This window comes from Strongylocentrotus purpuratus, unplaced genomic scaffold, assembly GCF_000002235.5.
Source record: "Strongylocentrotus purpuratus isolate Spur 01 unplaced genomic scaffold, Spur_5.0 spur5_scaffold_5, whole genome shotgun sequence".
Classification (NCBI taxonomy): domain Eukaryota; kingdom Metazoa; phylum Echinodermata; class Echinoidea; order Camarodonta; family Strongylocentrotidae; genus Strongylocentrotus; species Strongylocentrotus purpuratus.
This window is the reverse complement of record NW_022145611.1, coordinates 30,720,391-30,741,186: the sequence shown is the minus strand read 5'-3', so window position 1 is coordinate 30,741,186 and position 20,796 is coordinate 30,720,391. Positions and strand designations below refer to the sequence as shown.

The 20,796-nt window shown below is 36.8% G+C and overlaps 1 protein-coding gene and 2 non-coding genes across 3 annotated transcripts in view; 1 reads left to right on the top strand and 2 right to left on the bottom strand.

The window, feature by feature from the left end:
- Positions 1-5,200: 5,200 nt before the first annotated feature.
- LOC577633 (ADP-ribosylation factor 1-like 2) overlaps positions 5,201-20,796 on the bottom strand; it is a 30,375-nt gene continuing 14,779 nt past the window's right edge. The window contains exons 2-4 of the mRNA XM_777849.5: positions 16,140-16,316; positions 9,243-9,380; positions 5,201-6,239 (exon numbers count right to left, since the gene is read on the bottom strand). Of these exons, the coding sequence (XP_782942.1) occupies positions 6,022-6,239; positions 9,243-9,380; positions 16,140-16,316 (533 nt within the window). The 3' untranslated portion in view covers positions 5,201-6,021. The remainder of the gene's footprint in view (positions 6,240-9,242; positions 9,381-16,139; positions 16,317-20,796) is intronic.
- Positions 16,665-16,736, bottom strand: TRNAD-GUC. The gene has a single exon. It is a non-coding gene; the product is annotated as a tRNA-Asp (tRNA).
- TRNAD-GUC lies at positions 17,439-17,510 on the top strand. Its single transcript has one exon. It is a non-coding gene; the product is annotated as a tRNA-Asp (tRNA).

Below are 20,796 nucleotides of genomic sequence, written 5' to 3'. Positions count from 1 at the left end.
TAGCCGGAGGCATTATGTTTTCGGGTTGTCCGTCCGTCCGTACGTACGTACGTCTGTACGTACGTTTGTACGTACGTACGTCCCGTTTTTGTGATCGCGTTATCTGAAGAACCGATCGATGGATTCCTGCCAAACTTTGGTCATATATGTATCTTGCAGAGCCGATGAACTGATTAGATTTTGGGGGTCACGAGGTCAAAGGTCAAAGGTCACAGGGCTCATTAGGTATGCAAAAACAGCTCGTGATCGCGTTATCTGAAGAACCGATTGATGGATTCCTGCCAAACTTTGGTCATGTATGTATCTTGCAGAGCCAATGAACTGATTAGATTTTGGGGTCATGAGGTTAAAGGTCAAAGGTCACAGGGCTCATTATGTATGCATAAACAGCTTGTGATCGCGTTATCTCAAGAACCGATTGATGGATTGCTGCCAAACTTTGGTCATGTATGTATCTTGCAGAGCCAATGAACTGATTAGATTTTGGGGTCACGAGGTCAAAGGTCAAAGGTCACAGGGCTCATTAGGTATGCAAAAACAGCTCGTGATCGCGTTATCTGAAGAACCGATTGATGGATTCCTGCCAAACTTTGGTCATGTATGTATCTTGCAGAGCCAATGAACTGATTAGATTTTAGGGTCATGAGGTTAAAGGTCAAAGGTCACAGGGCTCATTATGTATGCATAAACAGCTTGTGATCGCGTTATCTCAAGAACCGATTGATGGATTGCTGCCAAACTTTGGTCATGTATGTATCTTGCAGAGCCGATGAACTGATTAGATTTTGGGGTCACGAGGTCAAAGGTCAAAGGTCACAGGGCTCATTAGGTATGCAAAAACAGCTCGTGATCGCGTTATCTAAAGAACCGATTGATGGATTCCTGCCAAACTTTGGTCATGTATGTATCTTGCAGAGCCAATGAACTGATTAGATTTTGGGGTCATGAGGTTAAAGGTCAAAGGTCACAGGGCTCATTATGTATGCATAAAGAGCTTGTGATCGCGTTATCTCAAGAACCGATTGATGGATTGCTGCCAAACTTAGGTCATGTATGTTACTTCCAGAGCCGATGAACTGATTAGATTTAGTGGTCATGAGGTCAAAGGTCAAAGGCCACAGCACACATTATGTATGCAATAACAGCTTGTGATCGCGTTATCTCAAGAACCGATTGATGGATTCCTGCCAAAATTAGGTCAAGTATGTTACTTGCAGAGCCAATGAACTGAGTAGATTCTTGGTTCATAAGGTCAAAGGTCAAAGATCATGGGCTCATTATGTATGCAAAAATAGCTTGTGAACGCATTCTCATTAGAACTGACAGATGGATTACTATTTAACTCAGGACATCTTGCAGAGCCAATGAAGTGAGTAGATTTTAGGGTCATGAGGTCAAAGATCAAAGGGTCATATATATGTATATGAGAAATTGCTTGTAATCACGATATTCTGAGAACCTGTCAATGGATTACAATTGAACTTGAATCCGAAAAATTTCTTCTGTTTTGGTTTGTAAAATTGCTCTATGACGGAGGCATCATTTTCGACTGCGCGCAGTCGAATTCCATCTAGTTATTATTGAAATGGTAGAATATTGATAATTTAGTCTCCCAGAACATAATGTGGATTGGATATCCCAAAAGCAAACTAAACAATTTTAAAAAAATGCATGACACAAGCTGTGTGTGTGTATGAGTTCTAATGAGAGGAGTAGAGTGTAGCAACTTTCATTCATTCATTCATTTCTTGCCAAAACTTCAATCCCTTTTTTCCCCTTCGGTTTTGCATATTTCTCAGTTCTTCGGATCAATGCAGTTAACATTTTGCTAACTTATTTTGCTTCCTTACATGTTTTTGTTTGTGTCTCGGTAGCAAAATATCTTTAATTGACTATCACAATATATGTTTAAATATAATATAGTGATCATTTCCAATGTTGATTCTAAATAGATAGAGAATGAAGAATCCAATTTACTTGTAGTGGCTAATAAGGGCTTTACAACACGGTTCTTTGTACAATATATCTTCATACTGTGAGAACCAAGTCTGGATGCTACTCTTCATTCGTCTTCTTGCTACTAGGCTATTCCTTATTTTAAGAAAGACAGGGACAATCCATGTCAACATGGTGTGATAGGACAATATTTGAATGGGAAAGGAAGTCAAGAATAGGGCTTGTGTCAAGCATCGTACTTTTGTTAATTGTTATCCTTTCTAAGAAGAAAATGAAGTCTGGATTAAATGTAGTGTGCTTAGTGGTTGAACTAGAGTACCCCTCATTTCCACTGGTACTTTGTTGACATCTTTCTTGAGTCAGTTGATCTTCAAGTACAGGCTGGGTTGATGATGAGAACCTCATCAATAACATTTACATCTTACACAACAATGCATGATTAGACAAATTCATTGTTCTTCTTACGTTTTGCTATCTTGTCTAAATCATTTTGGCAAACAAAGACAAAATGGCTCTAATTACCTAGAAATATCTTCCTATTTTCAAGAAATGTTTGCTTACGGTAGATAATTTTCCCCTATGTTACCTTGTTTTCTATAATACTTTAATTAATTTATGTCTTGGCTGTAAAGAATGGTCAATATTAGATTTTAAAATCCTTTGTGCAAGGCGTCATCAGTCTTCCTGTATTGTATGCAACAATATTAATTAAATGTAATTTAGTATTAATTTTCATTATGTCATTTTGACGAATAATGCTATAATTTTGTCATGTATTTTCCTCCTACCGAAAGGCAGCTAGAGTATATATTTACATCACTGTACAGTGATCTACTTGATATACAGCAATGGTTATATGTTTATATAATTGCCACTGTATGGGTTGGTTGAAAGACCCAACCATTATGAATCGTCTATATCGTGAAGTTATTTAGATGACTTGATTACGTGTTGTTATCCTTCAAATCAAGTGAAAATTTGTATGAAGAAAAAAATCAAACATTGTATCATGTTAAAGTTTGCCTAATCATTAACAAGCTTTAGTTTTTAACATATTTTCCAATCTTACATGTACTGTTTCGTACTCCATGTCTATACAAATGGTTTTGTATAATAACGATTGCACTGAAAAATAAATCTTTGTATGAAGTATATGAAAATTTGCTATGTTTTATATGTAATCACTTGTTGGAAATTCTGAATTTTGTTGCCCATCATAGATTACCTATTGCAGTCTGATGTAAACATACCATTCATCATACCAGTTATGTGTAAAACATTAAGAGAATATAGAATGGATCGTAAACAATAGGTGAAGGAAGAAATGAGTAGTGAAAAGAGTAAAAAGGAAGTCATACGATAAGTGTAAAAGGAAGAGAGAAAAGAGGGAAGAGATGAAGAAATAAAATGAAAGGGGAAATGGAGAGAGGTTGAATTAGTCATTAGTGTCCAAATGTGTCGCTTATTTGTTATGGTGCTCGTGCTCATCGAATGAACATAATGAGGATTGTACTCTGCTGAGGTGTGACCTAGTGAATGTATGCATGGATTAACAGGTCGGGATTCGATTCTTTACCACAGCTCCCTCATATCAATTCACATTAATTCTTCGTTAAGACTTGGACATGTGGAGAAGTCCACTGCTGATGTAATCCGAGTGTCAAAAACGCCCCCATTGATGCAAATCATGTCCGGTCATGAACCGGGGTCATGAATCTACGTAATGAATACATACGTTTAATACAATGTCGATATTTCCTGATAATACTGTTAGATACTGTACTTTGCCCCTTCTCTCAAATTCTCTCTCTCTCTCTCTCTCTCTCTCTCTCTCTCTCTCTCTCTCTCTCTTCCCTTCTCCCATTCTTCAATTCTCCCCTTCTCTCTCTATCTCCTCTTCTCTCTCTCTTTCTTCTCTTCTATCGAATTCTGTGCCCTTTCTCTATTATATATATATATATATATATATATATATATATATATGAATTTCTCTCTCTCTCTCTCTCTCTCTCTCTCTCTCTCTCTCTCTCTCTCTCCTTCTCCCCTTCTCTATTTATCTCTTTCTCTATCTATCTCTCTCTCTCTCTCTCTCTCTCTCTCTCTCTCTCTCTCTCTTATCCCTCTCACTGCTTTCTTCCTCTCCTTTTCTCCTTCTCTCCCATCTTTTTCAATCTCGGATGAAACTGTCTAAAAATGAAACTGACAGCACTGATATTACTGTTTGTAAATATCTGTGCAGCAAATGTGATCTTTATTCGGCACATTTATAATTAATATAGCATTAATATGGATCACTTTGCAATATCAAACTTTATACAAAAAAGTAATGAAACGAACTAAACATCCGGATTATTAACATAATGACCCCCTATATCAAATTTGATAGTCTTGATAGGCTTATTCGTGCAAGGGGTCACCCTCAACGGCGAAGCGGCGTCAACGCCCATGTTTTGTATTGCTGCATTTTTAATTTCTCTGTTCTATTTCTATTCATTTAATTTCATTTTTACTTACACTTACATTTAAATTCTTGCATACAATATTATTTACATCTCAAAGATAGTCGAATCCATGGCGTACGTAATTATATACATGCCTTTATACTGTCCGAAAGGCGTGGACTTTAGATCAACAAATTTAAACAAACACACAGGCAAACAGGCAAACTTACAAACAAACAAATTATCGAGAGGAATGGGAATGCACTTCGCTAATATGATTGAACAAGAACTAATATTCCTCTTAAATACGAGATCATGATAATTATGGACAAACGTTTTTTTTGTCACCGTGATCAGCATTATATATTGAAATTTCACCGAAGTCCATTAAATGTTAATTCAATCTGAAATAGCTATTCTAACATAAACATTTCCCACCATCTTTTAACATTTGTTGCTATTCCTATGAGCAGAATAAAGAGTTATTAGTGCTTAAAGTCTGTACCAATTCCATAAGGCAGTCCATATTCTCTATTACCTTTGATTCGGACGACCAATTTTGTTGTCGAAATGATAAACTCATATTCTTCGAATCAATGCGGCAAACATGCTCACTGTGCATTTGCACTTTGAAGTAAAATCAAGTGCGTGTCTGGCATCTCCATGGACTCTACATCAGGCCTCCGTAAAATAAATGATTCTAAAATAACTATTCTCGCTTTTCGCATCCTTGAGCCATCAACCAAATCTCGCCACCGTTCGTCAAAATCCTAAAATCCTCTTCATTATTTTTGTTCTCAAAATATATGATCCTTTACAATGTTCACGTCTAGTAAGACGCATGTATTCTTATTATTTTCTTCTCCCACTATCTTTATACATTTCACTGTTTTTTTAAACAGAGAATACAATAATTCATAAAACATCGCTGAGCAATGTTCATTTCTTACACAAAGTGAAAGTGATTTCTGAATATCAATCACATTCTCACACTTTACAACTCTTTGTATACCTGCTAAATTGCGAAAACTAAAACTATCAGTGACTAGCATCTCAACAGATATTTCTTTGTTCACTATTATCTCAGTGAGTATTAAAACATATAAATGTAACTCCTCCCTTTTCCAGACAGGCTCCATCTAGATGGCCGACATTCGTTCATCTATTTCGAGGACAAGTTCAACCAACTAAATAGGGAATATCGCCATAAAAACATTAATGCATAATAGTGTCCAACTTGTTTCGATATGCATCTGTTTACTTAATGCGCTTCTGGGATGACTGTGGTTAACTTCATTGCTACATTCGGATTTCTTTTCTATCCTTCACTCACTCGCGACTATCGTAAATACTGAACACTGATGCATATCACCAGCAGAACAATCGTCACAGAACCATTTCATCGCTCCAGAGTTTGCGTCAAAAGCGAAAAGTCTTCGGCTTTGGAAACGGACCTGTATACTTTATTCATATATCATTTAGAACAACCTCAAACAAGACTCAATGAAATCCTTAATCAATGCAGATTGTTGTTCTGTTCCAGTTCCATTCCGCGTCCATCCGTTCATGCGACGAAAGTCTTTCACAGATCTGCAGTCCAACCTACATTTCTGGTAAACTTCTCCTAAACTTCTGTCGCATCAGGTCCACTCTCGTGTCGATTTATCAATTCTGCCTTTGACAAGTCCTTATGGAATTGCTTGACCATTCTGGCAAGTACCTTAAAAGCATCGTGTAGTCCTACACCGGTGTTTCCTTGTGTAGGTTGTACATACCAGGGGTGGTTAGGTGATAGTCGTTTTAAGTCCATGATATCGCTGATCTCTGACGCAGTCATTGATCCTGATACAGAAATAAAAAAAGACAGAGAGGAGAAATGTGGGAAGAAGGAAACAGTGAGACAAAGGAAAGAGAGAGAGGGGGAACAGAACATTAATCAAAATATTATCTAAACTGCATTGAGATTAAAACAATTAAAAAATTCAAGTTAACAACATTTCTCTATTCCTCAATCATGACTTTGAGCTCGATCTTTAAGAGTTGTCTGGAAGTTCTAAAAAAATAACTTAAAGACATACAATTTTGATACCTTGATCTCGATTGTTTACTAACCGGCACTGGCGTACTGGTGGGGGAGCTTGGGGGTGCGCCAGCCCCCCCAAATAAAATTGAATTGAACCATGACTTATTTTCAATTCCATATACAAGTGATGTATAAATGTTCGTGATATCACATGATTTTCAACAAAAGGCGCGTTTCTCGATTTCTGTTGCAAACTGACACATTCCCAAATGGCCAGAAAGAGCATAATGTTTTTTATAGTCACTAACAGTAACACTAGTAAAAAAAAAATCCTTTCCAGAAGCATATGCAAATGAATTCAGACAAAAACACGATATAACGAATCGTCTTCTTTCTCTGACAATTTAATGAAACGTGAAAGCTTCCGCGCTTTGCGCGGGCTGGGCGAATATGAATTTAAACAAGGATTAAGAGCAATAGTTTAATGAAATGTCAGAGTTTCCGCGCGAGATGGGCGAAAGTGAATTCAGACAAGGATTAAGAGTCGGAACCGGTACAATTAATCGTCTTTTTTCTCTAGTAATTTAATGAAGTGTCAAAGCTTCCGCGCTTCGCGTGGGAGGGGGAAAACTGAATTCAGACATGGATTAAGGGTAATAATTTATTGAAACGTCAAAGCTTCCGCGCTTCGCGCGAGATTGGCGAAAATGAATTCAGACAAGGATTAAGAGTAATAGTTTAATGAAACGTGAAAGCTTCCGCGCTTCGCGCGGGCTGGGCGAATATGAATTCAGACAAAGATTAAGAGTAATAATTTATTGAAACGTCAAAACTGCCGCGTTTCGCGCGGGAGGGGGGGGGGGGGAATTGGATCCAAACAAGAATTAAGAGTGAAGAACGGTACAATTACGGATCGTCTTCCTTCTCTAATAATTTAATGAAGTGTTAAAGTTTCCGCGCTTTGCGCGGGAGGGGGGAGACTGAAAAATAACTTAGCTCTGGCCCCTGGTTTATAGGGTTAAATTTGTAAACATTTGGACATTGGCATTAATATATTTGTCGGTAATTGGTTGCTAGTTTTGTCGGTAATCGGTGGCCTCTACACCCTCCCCACTCCCCCACTGACAAAGATCTAGCGACGCACCTGATAACGACACAGTTTATACACTCGAGATAATTTGTGCAAGTATTACTGGTGAAATACCGGACCATCGTCTTTGTGCATTGTGCGGCATCAAAGCATATATACAACGTCGCAAGACGTGAAAATCACTTTTCTCCAACTTCTAACAAATCAGAAGTCTTCGTTTTTTTCTAGGAAGTGCCGGTGGACATTAATGCGCCAAATGTGGTTCTCAAATTGCAAAAGATCCCTACTCTTGGAAGGGGTCGGAGAAAGCAATTTTACGTCATATTACTCGAGGAAGTGTCTGAAAATGCGTCTAATTTGGTTCTAAATTTGCAAATGCTTCTTACTCTGGGAAGGGGCCACAACCCCCTCCCAGACCCACCCCCGCGTGGTCGCTCGGCTCCCTCGCCGCTAAAGCCTCGTTCTGTCGCTTCATTGTTTTACATATATTTAACCCAATGCCATTTTTGTGCCCCCCCCCCCCCCCCGGTAAGAAATTCCTGGATCCGCCACTGATGCCCCTACCCCTTGAGCTTCGGTGGCTCCTCCCCTTGACCCCCGCAGGGGCTTTGCCCCCTAGACCCCACTTTGCGAAACGTTCAGCGGGGCCTGCATGTTAGAGTGGGGGTGCTGCGGATTTTTTTTGTCAGCCCCCCCAAACGTTTTTGCTCATTACGCCACTGCTAACCGGGATAGGAGGGTGAAGGGGCGGGATGGGAGCAATGAAGGTGGCATATATCGGGAATATACCTTGAAGATTTCGCTCTAATTTATAGGAATATCGCTGGTATACTTACAGATACATACAGAAACCGATAATGAGGCATCCATCCCGTTCTTACCTGGACAATCTTGTTTATTTTATAGGACCAATACTGAGTGAGATTAAGGATGGGATTGGGACTGATCGAAGTATCCATATATTTTCTTTCACGAAAGATCTTGTTTACTTGCTATTAAAGACCACCAATGTGATATAAGGGGGGTCTGGTGGAGCTCGGAGGTCTCAATCTGGTTCTGGCCTTTAAAGGGATAGCCTTGAGTTCTGTTGCAGAGGGCCCTACACAAAATTATTTTTTTGGTGAGATAATGAAAAACTGAGTGCCAAATTTGAAAGAACATAATATTTAAATGACAAAATCATCTTTGATTGATCAAAATCGGTTCAGAGACGGCTGAAATATAACGATTTCTAATACTTGTGTACCACCACAAATATTAAGTATTTTGAAAAATTTGAAAAAACCGTTGAAAAAACGAAATAACGCCTTTTACGTCGTATTTTAGCCAATGCCGATGTTGGCTTTTTTGTTGGCATTTTTGTGTAGCTAATATTACGCACAACCAGCCTGCCCATGTATTGTTAATTTTAATTAAATCATTAATTAACGGTCACCATGTTTTTTTGAAAGTGGAGCCGAATTGGTATGATCGTATTGGCTAAATTTTACACAGTTTGGGGTCTAAAATTACCTTCATAGCAATGTTAGGTTCTAAAAGGGCACTAGAAATGTCATAGATAAGAATAAGAGCAATAACCATGCACTTTGAAGGCATTTGCGGTCTGAAAACAGAACTCAACTTTTCCTTTAATGGCAACCTGTTTTAACTGGAAGATCTTGTGTAGTTGCTATAAACAATACTAATATAATGGATGGGGGGATTCTGGTTGAGGTATCTGTCCGATTCTTACCTGGAAGATCTTGTTTATTTGCCAGAACAAGCACTGGGATGCCTGGTGTCATGTATGGGTTAGTTAGCGCCCTCAACAGTTCATCTCTTGCCTCCCATAGTCTGGCTTTGTCTGCACTGTCAACTACGAAGATCAGACCTATGAATACGGAGAAAATAGATTATAATTTACAACACAAAATTTAGACAATTATATTCGACTTATTTACCAATCAAAATTTTGTTTTGATGGTTTTCTACTTCAATGCCCTTGCAATGGGTAGTTCTGTATTACCAGACAGAAAACTATTACTTAGGCATTGGTAAATAATGAGGAGCTAAGACACTTTTGTTTGAACTTTGCATTTAACATGTTCATTATAATTCGGGAAAAACATATGACGATATGATGCCGAAAATAGTGCAGATATATTATTAAATTTCGATTCTCTTGTCGTTTATTATTTCAAATCTTACTGTATATCATTAAACAAACATTTATGAATAGGGCTGCATACATTAAAAAAACAGTAATAAACGGAGGTGTATGTCTTTGAGCTCTTCAATATGACTTATCTAGTTATGGGAGCTGCAGCGATTATGATCACTATCGTAATTTTGTCTAGTGCATGGTGGTCCAAATTATCGTGATAATATCAAACAAAATCACAATTATATTTAATTGTTTCGTTTCGAATTGTGAGATTATACACGAATGGAAATCTAAACCTCCATTATTTGCCAGATGTGGGGGGAAATAAAATCCGTGGAACTTGATGAAAGACTGGAGTTTTGGATATATAGGGCTATACTACTGATACCAATCAACCGCAATTTGTCTTTTCATCAAATCAAAAGGAAATTTGACCGAATACGAACTTTGTGCAGTGATACATGTAGACAATGTGTGAACGACGGCTTGATATTTTGTTCAGGTACACGGTTTTCAAAGGTTATTTTCGAATACCCTCAACACAGGTAGCTGTAATTTACAAACTTGATGAGTTCCTGTTCATTACCTCTCGAAATAACAAGTGATCAAGGATGAAAAGAGCTGCAGCATATTATTTTCATTTTATTTTGTAAATGAATCTATAAAAACCACATCCGGAGTTGTGGAGCGGCATTCTATTTTGATAATCCTTTGATTTTTTGTTAAAGAATGGCAAACTTCACTTTTACAATTATGATTACTGATTATTCGGAGTCTGAATTTTTGGTTCAGGGTTCGATCCTCGCTCTGTGCATAATAATGATATCCTTTGCCTGTAATTATGTTTTGCCTCAGTTAATCCCTTTCGACCGAGGTGCACTAAATGGCTATCTGACAATACTTGGGTAACAATGATTACAGGGCCTGGAGAAAGACCAATAGTTACTGATGAGGCTACACTGGGTACATACGTCTATATTCTTCTTCTTATTATTATTATTATCAGTATATAGAAGCAGTAGTAGTAGTAGTATTAGTAGTAGTAGTAGTATTAGCAGTAGTAGTAATAGTAGTATTAGTAGTATTATTATTATTATTAGTAGTAGTGGTAGTATAGTAGCAGCAGCAGCAGAAGGAGTACCACAACTATTATTATGCTTAATATACCATCATAATTATTGGTATTGGTAATTCAAGGTCCCTAGTTTACCATTGGGGCCTTCTACTATTTAATACAACTAGCGATGTAGTCTACTTCTGAGTAAATATAAATCAATGTGACTATAATATCCATTCTCCTAAATTTGACAACATGAGGGGGTAATCGAGAATGATTGCAAATACCACAAACGCAGAGGATAAATATCCCAGGGTATGTTGGCCCCCAGTGGGTCGGAAATGTTCGTTTCCATCACTATAGATTGATCATGAAGGCCCATCACAGCAGGCGGAATTAGCCCTTAGTAAGGTCAGATGAGGGTCGTTATCGGTGCAGCCCCCTCCCCATCAATCTCTCTTTTTGTAAACATTATAATTGTTTCATGTTTTATAGAGCCCACAAGTTTAGCAGTATTTCATTCATAATATATAAAATACTGATGGGGCTACTCTGTTTTAAAAATACTGAATAAACAATTAACGTCATGTTCATTTTTGTTTGTTTTTATAATGATCAATAATTTCTTTCATGCGTATTTACTAACTAATGATATCATTATTTTATTTTCATCACTTTAACTTTATAGGCTTATCATATTTTAACATAATATTGACTGATAAATCTTTCTTATTCTTTGTAATATTTATCACATTAATACTTGTTTATTACAATTTCATCCATTTGTACAATTTTTTTCTTTTTTCCTTGTACCCCAATTGAACCTGAATGTATTATAATCTATTCTTTAGAGATCATAGCAATGTACAAGAAGGGTTAAGGTTGGATATAAGCAGAGAGAAAGAGAGGGAAAACTAATCACACTTCTGAAGACAACGGTTGCAACTAGGACAATAAATACCATAGAAAAATAACAATAAATGAATGTCATGTACAGTAGGTGAAATTGAGTGTGTGTCAAAAGATTTTTTGCCGAAAATAATATTCCGCCGTGGGGAAAAGTCAGTGAAAGTTCGATTTTGATGGATGAATCATACCGCAATTATAGGAATAAAAAGTACTGACTGACTCAGCAAAATGTTCAGAAATGTTACACCCAAAATGAACCCCACAAAGGGGCAACTAAAATGCCTAAACTTGACGTCTGGACCCAGGCGAGCCTCTAGTTTCAAACACGAGCATGACTATAATCATTCATTGATGATAGTGATGATGATTTGGAATACAATCCATTTTTTGTTTGTTTAAAGGATCTGAAATATTTTTTTCTTCAAAATAGAATATCAGCTGCAAGTGGGGTTATTAGATAGGCTTTAGAGACACTTGCCCCATTCTTCATAAAAGAGTATAGGAGCAGACAAAAATATCGAATTCCCATTGTATCGGTACAAAAAACGATCAATAAATATTATTGATTAAAAAGAATTGAAAAGTATGGGAAGAAAGATATGAATAAATTATCGCCTACTGATATAGGGTCAAGACCTTTTAGGTATGCAGCTATTATTTTACAAAATCTTATATTCTCTTCGTTTTCCAAAGAATGTTTGCATGGTGGTAATCAAACACAATGGGACAGATGATGGAAGCCCCTAGGAGGACAAATTAGATGACAATGCATAAATTTTACAATTTTCTCCTTCCTAGAAAAGACTTATATTTTCTCAAGGGAGTGTTTTTTGTATCAATAATTCTTGAGGCAGTCTTCAATGACCCCATGTGCTCTCTGATCTCGATTTCGGAAGACCCCGAGAGATAGAAATTTGTCATGCTGATTCTTCAGGTCAAAGGTCACGCGGATGATGAAATGGATGATCACGATGACAATGCACAGACGGAATTTTCCCAGAAAAAAAAAATCAAATCTGCAGAGAGGTAAGGATGTCAAGTTGCTACTGGAAGTGATCTTTAGTGACCCTTGATGCATTATGATCTGGATTCTCTTCGTGGGATTACAGATGCTGATATTCGACTTGACCTTTGACCTATGAATTCATATCCAGCAGGATGCCTCATAATCTGCCAGAAACTTTCACTTCCCATTAAATGAAATTCATTCAAGAATGTCTTTATCAGATGAAAATTGAGGGCAATAACCCTCTGAGAAATGTGAAAGTAAAAAGTAGACATGAGGTCTCGAAATGTAGGGATTATGAAGGCCAATCCTAAAATCTAAAATCAGCATTGTGAAGACAGAAGAACGTCGCCTTATTCACTTTACAGGCTGAGGGGCAAAGATCGGGAGGGGAGCATGGGGGCAGCTGAACCCTATCCCCGTCTTGAGTTACTATATGTCTCGTTTCCCTTGCTGCCCCAATAAATTGCATCACCCTTCTAAAAATGGACCGACGCCCCTACAACGGTGCATCATGCAATCGTATCGTCTAGTCCCATATTGCGTAATCAAGGATAACATAAATTAGGCCTCACATGTAACGTTGAGCCCCTCCCCATCCCTCACGCCACTTCGTCCTGAACAATTACACCACAGCGTCTAATGTAAATTTGACAGCTGACTGAGCTGAGTATGAAACTAATTAAGCAGTGTCGACTCATGCAGGCACTTTTTATTCAGTCTAACAATCACCATGACTCGATATTTATCACACCCATAATAAACAGACTTCGAGACAAAAGATACACCATTTTGAGTGACTGACCTTTGTAAAGACTGCGAGTAACAAGAAAGAAATAAAATCATAATTTGATTTGCTGTTTAAACTAAAGTTTGACAAATAACACGTAACACCTTTGGAAAAAGGGGGAATTTGTCGGTGTATAGGGATACATAACACCAAGGTGATTTAGTTTATAATTTGTACAAAAATTTACAGCTAGTGTCTGAAAAGAAATACTTTTACATGCATCTAAACATTGCATACATTCTAAATGCATTTGCTGTACATGATCTGTATTTGGACGATATGACGTGAACTGTAGAGGAAAGTAAGTGATGATATACTGATATAAGAAGAGCAATCGACAGTAATCAACAATATCTTAAAAGCGGGCAGATAACCTTCGTCATGACTTTACATAAATCACGGTAAATGAATCGTAAAACCTGTGACTGTGCAATCATCGCTTATATTTGTTTTCAAAATAAGTTTCAAAATCATTGACAGTTTGACAAATGTCCTATACATGCATATTCCCGAGAGCTGAGAAAACAGTCAAATACGTTCACTGTTCAAATTTAATTCATTCTTGCACCCCTTTGTTATCATTCAAATTGGTTTTTATTTTGGGATGTTATGAGAACCTTGGGAGCCATCCAAATAGCAGTGCACGAACTTGATATGACGACGACCAAATCAAAATTCTCGAGGATGCAAACAGCCCGCTATGATCTCAGACAGCAAATATTTCCAAATAAATCATAACATTAAAGAGGTAGACCGGTTTATGTCAAGGCTGTTGCAAAAAGTCCGCCGTAAATTTACCGATTCTCTTGTTACAAATATATAGCTGATGAATTCAAGAAATCAAAATTGAGTTTGCAGATCGAATAACGTTATTTTAACCAATATTGTCAAGCAGGGTTAAATGAATATCGCTGTAAGTGGCTGAATAGAACATTCAATGACAAATAATAATAACGAAACATTATAAAGATGACTCAAAGGTAAGGCATGTATTGAAGGCTAATGTTATTGAAAAGCGACCATATTATGTTTAAGAAACTTGTATTGCCTTTAACGTTATAGAATAATGTTGAGGGTCGGTGAAGCAAGTGGTTATAATTATTACTAGTTAAGCTGGCCCAATAACCCCTTTAAAAGGAGAAATGACAGAGACTTGATAGTCACCTGATAGTTAATTATTTGTCTACAGTTGGTCAACACTGGGAAAACGTTCCTCCAAATGATAACATAAACTTGACTCGTATTTCACTACCTGACTACGCTGCATAGTTCCCACGACCTCCTTTAAAGAGGAAGAGTCAAGATGTGGAGAGGGTGTCTGGTTTGGACCGGGGTGCGGAGGGGTGCGGAGAGGACAAATGTGTTGCTATACTATTTTAAAGTGGGTGAGGGTTGGGGTTGAATCAAATTTGTTAAGAAGATAGCCCTCCAAAATCCAAAGAATGACAAAGGGGGTCCTCTAAAATTCAAATTCCAAATTCCAAATTTCAAATTCCAAACTCCAATTTCATATTTCCGACAAGGTTGAAACCGCACACCCTCCCCTACAGCGCCCCCTTCCTGAGCGAGGGAAATATGATATGAATGATAGAAATGAACAGAGACTGGTGGCATAAAAAGATGAGAATTAAATGAAAGATAAGAATTAAATGAAAGAGAAAAGAAAGGGGAAAGATGGAAATATACAACCAGGAAAAAAGACAGGGTGGGAAAATGGCGGGAAAATGGAAAGAGTAAAGATCTCTTCCCTGTGTTTGGAAAAGATTCTCCACTTTCGATTGCCGCGTCTTATCTGTTTGATCTTTTACGAATAGATTCTGTTTGCAAACGGATGAAATAAGTACAAACCGTTTCTCTCCCATGATGTATTTAAGCGGGATACTTGAGAAAATACACGAACATGAACTTGTTCAACACAACGCTAAAAATAACGGGCTGACATAAAGATCAGTACCGCAGGGGGCATGAAAGCCAACACTTAACATTAATTTTATAGCACAATAATGTATTCTTCTCAAAGAATAATATGTTTATTATGACTGTCATCCCTTGGTCTACCAGATAAATGAACACTGTGAATATTTTAGTTACCACAGACAAACAATATCTAAATAATAGGTTGAAACTGTGGCATTGAGTGAACATGGCATTGAACTTGGTTAAAGTTGTATTTTTGTGTGGTTTTACTACCTTGTCGAAATTGTCTGTTCATGATGGGCTGCTATGATATGGCAACTCGGTTCTATGTTTTTAAAATAAAGACTATTATGTTCCTTTGTCACTAATTCTCGTTATGTCGCATTGGCAAACGTATCCATTGTTATATCAGTAAAGATAACCTCCTTTACCTATTTGTCATCTGTCTAAGAATGTTTTGGGGATGAAGTCAATTCAAATAATTGGTCATTTGCTGAAACCGATAAGAATGTTGTCCGAGAGACTCGTACAAAGTACAACAGTTGGGACCATTATTGTACACATTTACCCTTTTAACTGAACTCCAATCGCTAGACTATACTTTAATGGCTTTGCCTTTGATAATTTGTCACTTCGGCGTGGCAAGAACATAGTAACCGAGAGGTTGGAATTTAGCTTTGAATAGTTATGCTAGAGACCAGATCATTGTAGTTGACCTTAGTTATTTGAAACAAAGAGCGAAAAGGAGAGAACAGTACAAAATATGAACATTTGAAGAAGAAAAAAAGTAAACAAAAATATCCTTACCGTGTGTTTCGCAGAAGTAGTGTTGCCATAGAGCTCGTACTTTCTGTTGCCCACCGACATCCCAAACGCACAATGTAACGTTAGGGACTGGTGTCACTGTCTCTACGTTGAAACCTATCGTAGGAATAGTTGTGACAGCCTCGTTAAACTTCACCCGGTATAATATTGTTGTTTTACCTGTCAAAGAACAAAAATGAAAATAAAATCAACAATATTAACAATATCACTTTACAAGAAGTTATTGATAATGTTCAAATGCTATAGTATGTCCTCTATTTTGTATTACGTCTTATTTCTTGACTATTGTGTGTGTCATTCTCAGATTGTTTTGATTTATCAAAATAAAAGCATATTCACTCAATAGATCTCATTTTCTGTCAAGGAATGGAATACATGACAGCAAATGAGCCGTTTTCCACAAATTATATAAAAAGAAAGCTGTTATAACAATGACAATAATAAAACAATAATTTTATCACTGGCAAAAACGATGAAACTCCGCCTTCGGCAAAAAAAAAGTATAGCCTCCTTGGCGGGGAATCGAACCCCGGTCTTCCGCGTGACAGGCGGAGATACTCACCACTATACTACCAAGGAATCGGCTGACAATATGGCAATAATTGCGGTTGACTAAATCTAACAACTGTGTTCCGGTATGATAATAATACACATCTTTTATCTCATTGCTTTGAATTAGGATACAATCCATGAATCCACATCCGATAGGATCATTTATACCAGTCTAACTCTCCTAGTGTAAATACATAGCAGGCCTGTTAGAACTGATATCGGTTGTATGATGAAATGCATTGATAAAAATGGCTTTATCTTCAAAATAGGAACTTATACAGGTTCGTTCCTTTTTAATGGAAAATGATGCATTCAACGGGACCAAAGAAATGAAATAGCCGTAAACTAAAATTGTTGCTAAATTAGGTAAAATACGAAGGCTTTATATTATCAGAATTGTTTAATAAAATAGTCACCAAAATTAATGAGTTTCAAATTGTTTTTCAGCTCGGTTTTACTTTCACATTAAATTTTGAGGATAAATAATTCATGTTGATATTTTTTTTACATTGTTGTTGATTATGAAAATAAATGTATCCTAAAAATCCTGCATAATTGTAAAAAGAAGGATTTTCACATTCTTAATTAAGAAACAATTATGTCAAGCAATGTATTCATCCGTCCTGGACTTATACATAATACCAAAGACTGCACAAAACAAGTGCAGCTGCGCATTTTACACAAATTATTGAAATAAAATATCGACTTTCCACTTATATTTATGTCTATTCCTTGGTAGTATAGTGGTGAGTATCTCCGGCCGTCACGCGGAAGACCGGGGTTCGATTCCCCGCCAAGGAGTCTTTAAATTTTTCGACAAAAATATATTTATTATAATAGACTTATGACAAAAAGTGACCATTATAGCTCTGTTATGTTGTAAATGTTTTTTATTTCTTCTCGGTGTTACAAACATTTGTTAATCAATCTAAATAGCTACCGATGAAATAACAGTACATAGTACACACAAGCAGTGAGCAGCCATTAACAAAATTTCGACAAAATATATCCAGTTGTAGTATATTATTTCATTTAAGTTGTGTGGCTTTGGTTAATCATAGTGTACAAAATACCCTTTTGCAAACATGCTTATTACGGCATTCCCCGGTGAGAAAAAAGAAATGTTCCCGTTGACTCCAAAGTAATTGGTTATAAATAAAAGGTTACTTTAACTTTATGCCCTTTTATGTGACATTAATCATAGTAGTTCTATACCTCATAATAAACATTTATGTTGTGTTTCTGTTTCGTTTTCGTTTCTTCCTCGCTATAGAACAGAAATGCTCTCGGTTGTTAATTAGCTTCAATAAAGTGTAATTCATTGCGTAAATTAAGGAAGTAGGCTATGTCAATACCATCATTCATAACCATTAAGCATTGGTTACATGAGAATTTGCAACCTGCTACCCAATCAAGAAAATTGTACATCACATTTTAAGTTATAAAATTGTTGTAATGATACTTCTAGTTTTCTTATATATATATCGCTTTAGAGGGATTATTTCCTCACTGCCTCTCTTTCTTCTACATCATCTTTTCCATCCCTTCTCTGTTCCAACTTCTCTCTCTTTCTCTCTCTCTCTCTCTCTCTATCTATATATATATCTCTCTCTCTATCTATATATATATATATATATATATATCTCTCTCATTCTCTCCTCTCTCTTTCCCTCCCTTTTCTTCCTCTTCTGTTTTCTTTTATCTTTATATCTCTTTATTACTTGCTATATCTATCTTGGAGCTAAACAGCTCTGGATAATAAATTAATAACTCTATTGACAAAGGAATATTTTTTTACTTCATATTTTTTTGTTTATTAATGATTAAACCGGAGATGAGGAAGCATACGATTTAAAGGGAAAGCCCGCGCTATATTATACGTAATGCGTTGTAATTGTGTTCTTGTTCTTAATATTCTCCTTCTTTTCGTTGTAAGGATTGGCTTTTTAGAAAATAGAACAACTCTGTCATTGTTTCAAACTAAAAATATATCAAATGAGAAAACTACCGAAATGTTTTACAGGGTTTCTTTGTTATAATGCAGAGATATTGCTCCAAGGATGCGAAATTTGACACGTTACTATACACACAATAGACGTTTAAAGGTACTATGTCCCATAATTTATGCATGCCAAAAAAATGAAAATGTTAAATTTCAACTGCATTTGAAAGATAATACTAATTTAGAACTTCCCTAAAAAAGGTGGGGCTTGAAAATGTCTTCAAGTGGGAAAATAATGACTATTAGTTGTCAAATCGACTTTAGGGCTATAGAGCCCAAAAGTAATAGTCTTGATTTTCAGACAATTGTACTGAATGGTCATACGTTTTATGCTGCGCAAAGATTCAATCAGTTTAATTTTGGCCATCACAAGAAGTGGGTTATTGATGTAGACAAATGCTCATGTACCCTTTACAACTCTTTTCATGTATGTTATTACCAAAGAAGAAAAAAAGCCAGTCAGTCACTCAATACTGTCTGACAGTGAAGTCTAGCAAGTAAACGGGTTTCCTTGCATAATTTGAATATGAGGACACTGCTAACGTTTAAATTTCACAGATAGGACATACATGACATATTCATAATTCCTGCAAAGTTATACAGCATTTGAGGTTGGCTGCAAAAGGGACATAGTACCTTTAAAGAAAATACTAAATGGAATTTACATAAAATTGTAGTTAATAACGTACACTTCTTAGTTGTCTGCGATTTCGATAATGAAAGGCATGCAGTGATTCAACATTTTGTTCTCTTGTTATTGCATCAGACGTGATACCATTTCATGCAACACGGTCGTCTGCTCCTTACATTAAAGCACTTTTTTCGCGCCTAAATGGCCTTTACAGACACCTCGAGCGTGACTTTGAAAACAGACGGCAGCTTCTGATGACAAGTTCAAAGGTCGGATACCTTAAACAGTCGCTTACCACTAATGTAACTTCCTAAAATAATGTATGCGGCAGAATTTAGGCAGTGATATTCAACATCTGGGATGTCAGTCATTTTGTCCAATGTGAACTCTAAAAGTTGATGATCAACTTTTAGTTAGTTCGGTTGTATATCTTCTATTCTAAATCGTTATTGCGACTTACAATTCAAAGCAAAACACAAGTCATGTACATTAAGTAGTATATCTTTGCAGGGATTCATCTCTAAGTTTAAAATGTTTCATCATCAACAACAACAAATTACTGCATGTCAGTAACATTATTCAACTGTGGCGTCGATAGAAGAAAATTGTATTACTGTTGTGTCAGTTTGTATTATAATATTCGTATATAAATTATTACATTACTGTGTTTCGACGCTATGGCAATTTAGTATGAAGTAAAGTGGATTTACTAAAAGTGCGGCGTATACGATACTACACAGAATATCATTGGACATTACATTTTGTATGAAGTCAAATAAAGGTCAAAATGAAGATACAAAATCTAGAGTGATAGAGGGGTGTGCCATAGTAGATCCAAACGAGTGTAAGAGAGAGAGAGAGATAGAGAGGGGAGCAACGACATGTCGTGACAGACATAGAAACACAGAGAGAGTCAGACAGTCACTAGAGATGTGTTATTATTGATCTGAGGGAGAGAGAGAGAGAGAGATGGAGAGACAGAGAGACAGAGAGACAGAGAGACAGACAAAGGGAGACAGAGGAAGAGATGGAGAGAGAGAATAATAATAATAATAATAATAATAATAGCCTAATAGTCCACTCCAAATTTTATTAAACCGAAACGGAAATTCTTTTTGCCCAATTGATCGTGAGCCCGGCAGCCACTGAGCAGCGCCAGATCGACGTTGCTCTATCCCTTATTGTTGAACGCCAAACAAGGTAGCAACAACTCCCATCTTTTAACGTCTTTTGGTATGACGCGGCCGGGGTTCGAACCCACGACCTCCCGGTTGTGTGGCGGACGCTCTACTGACTGAGCCAACACTAGAAAGGAATTGAGTAAAGATGACAAAGTAGGAAGAGGGCGAAGGAAGTAGAATTGAACTTGGAATTATATAAGGGAAAAATAGAGAGAGAAACAAGGATGGGCAGACAGACAGACAGAGCGAAAGAGGGGGTGGATGCCTTGGTAA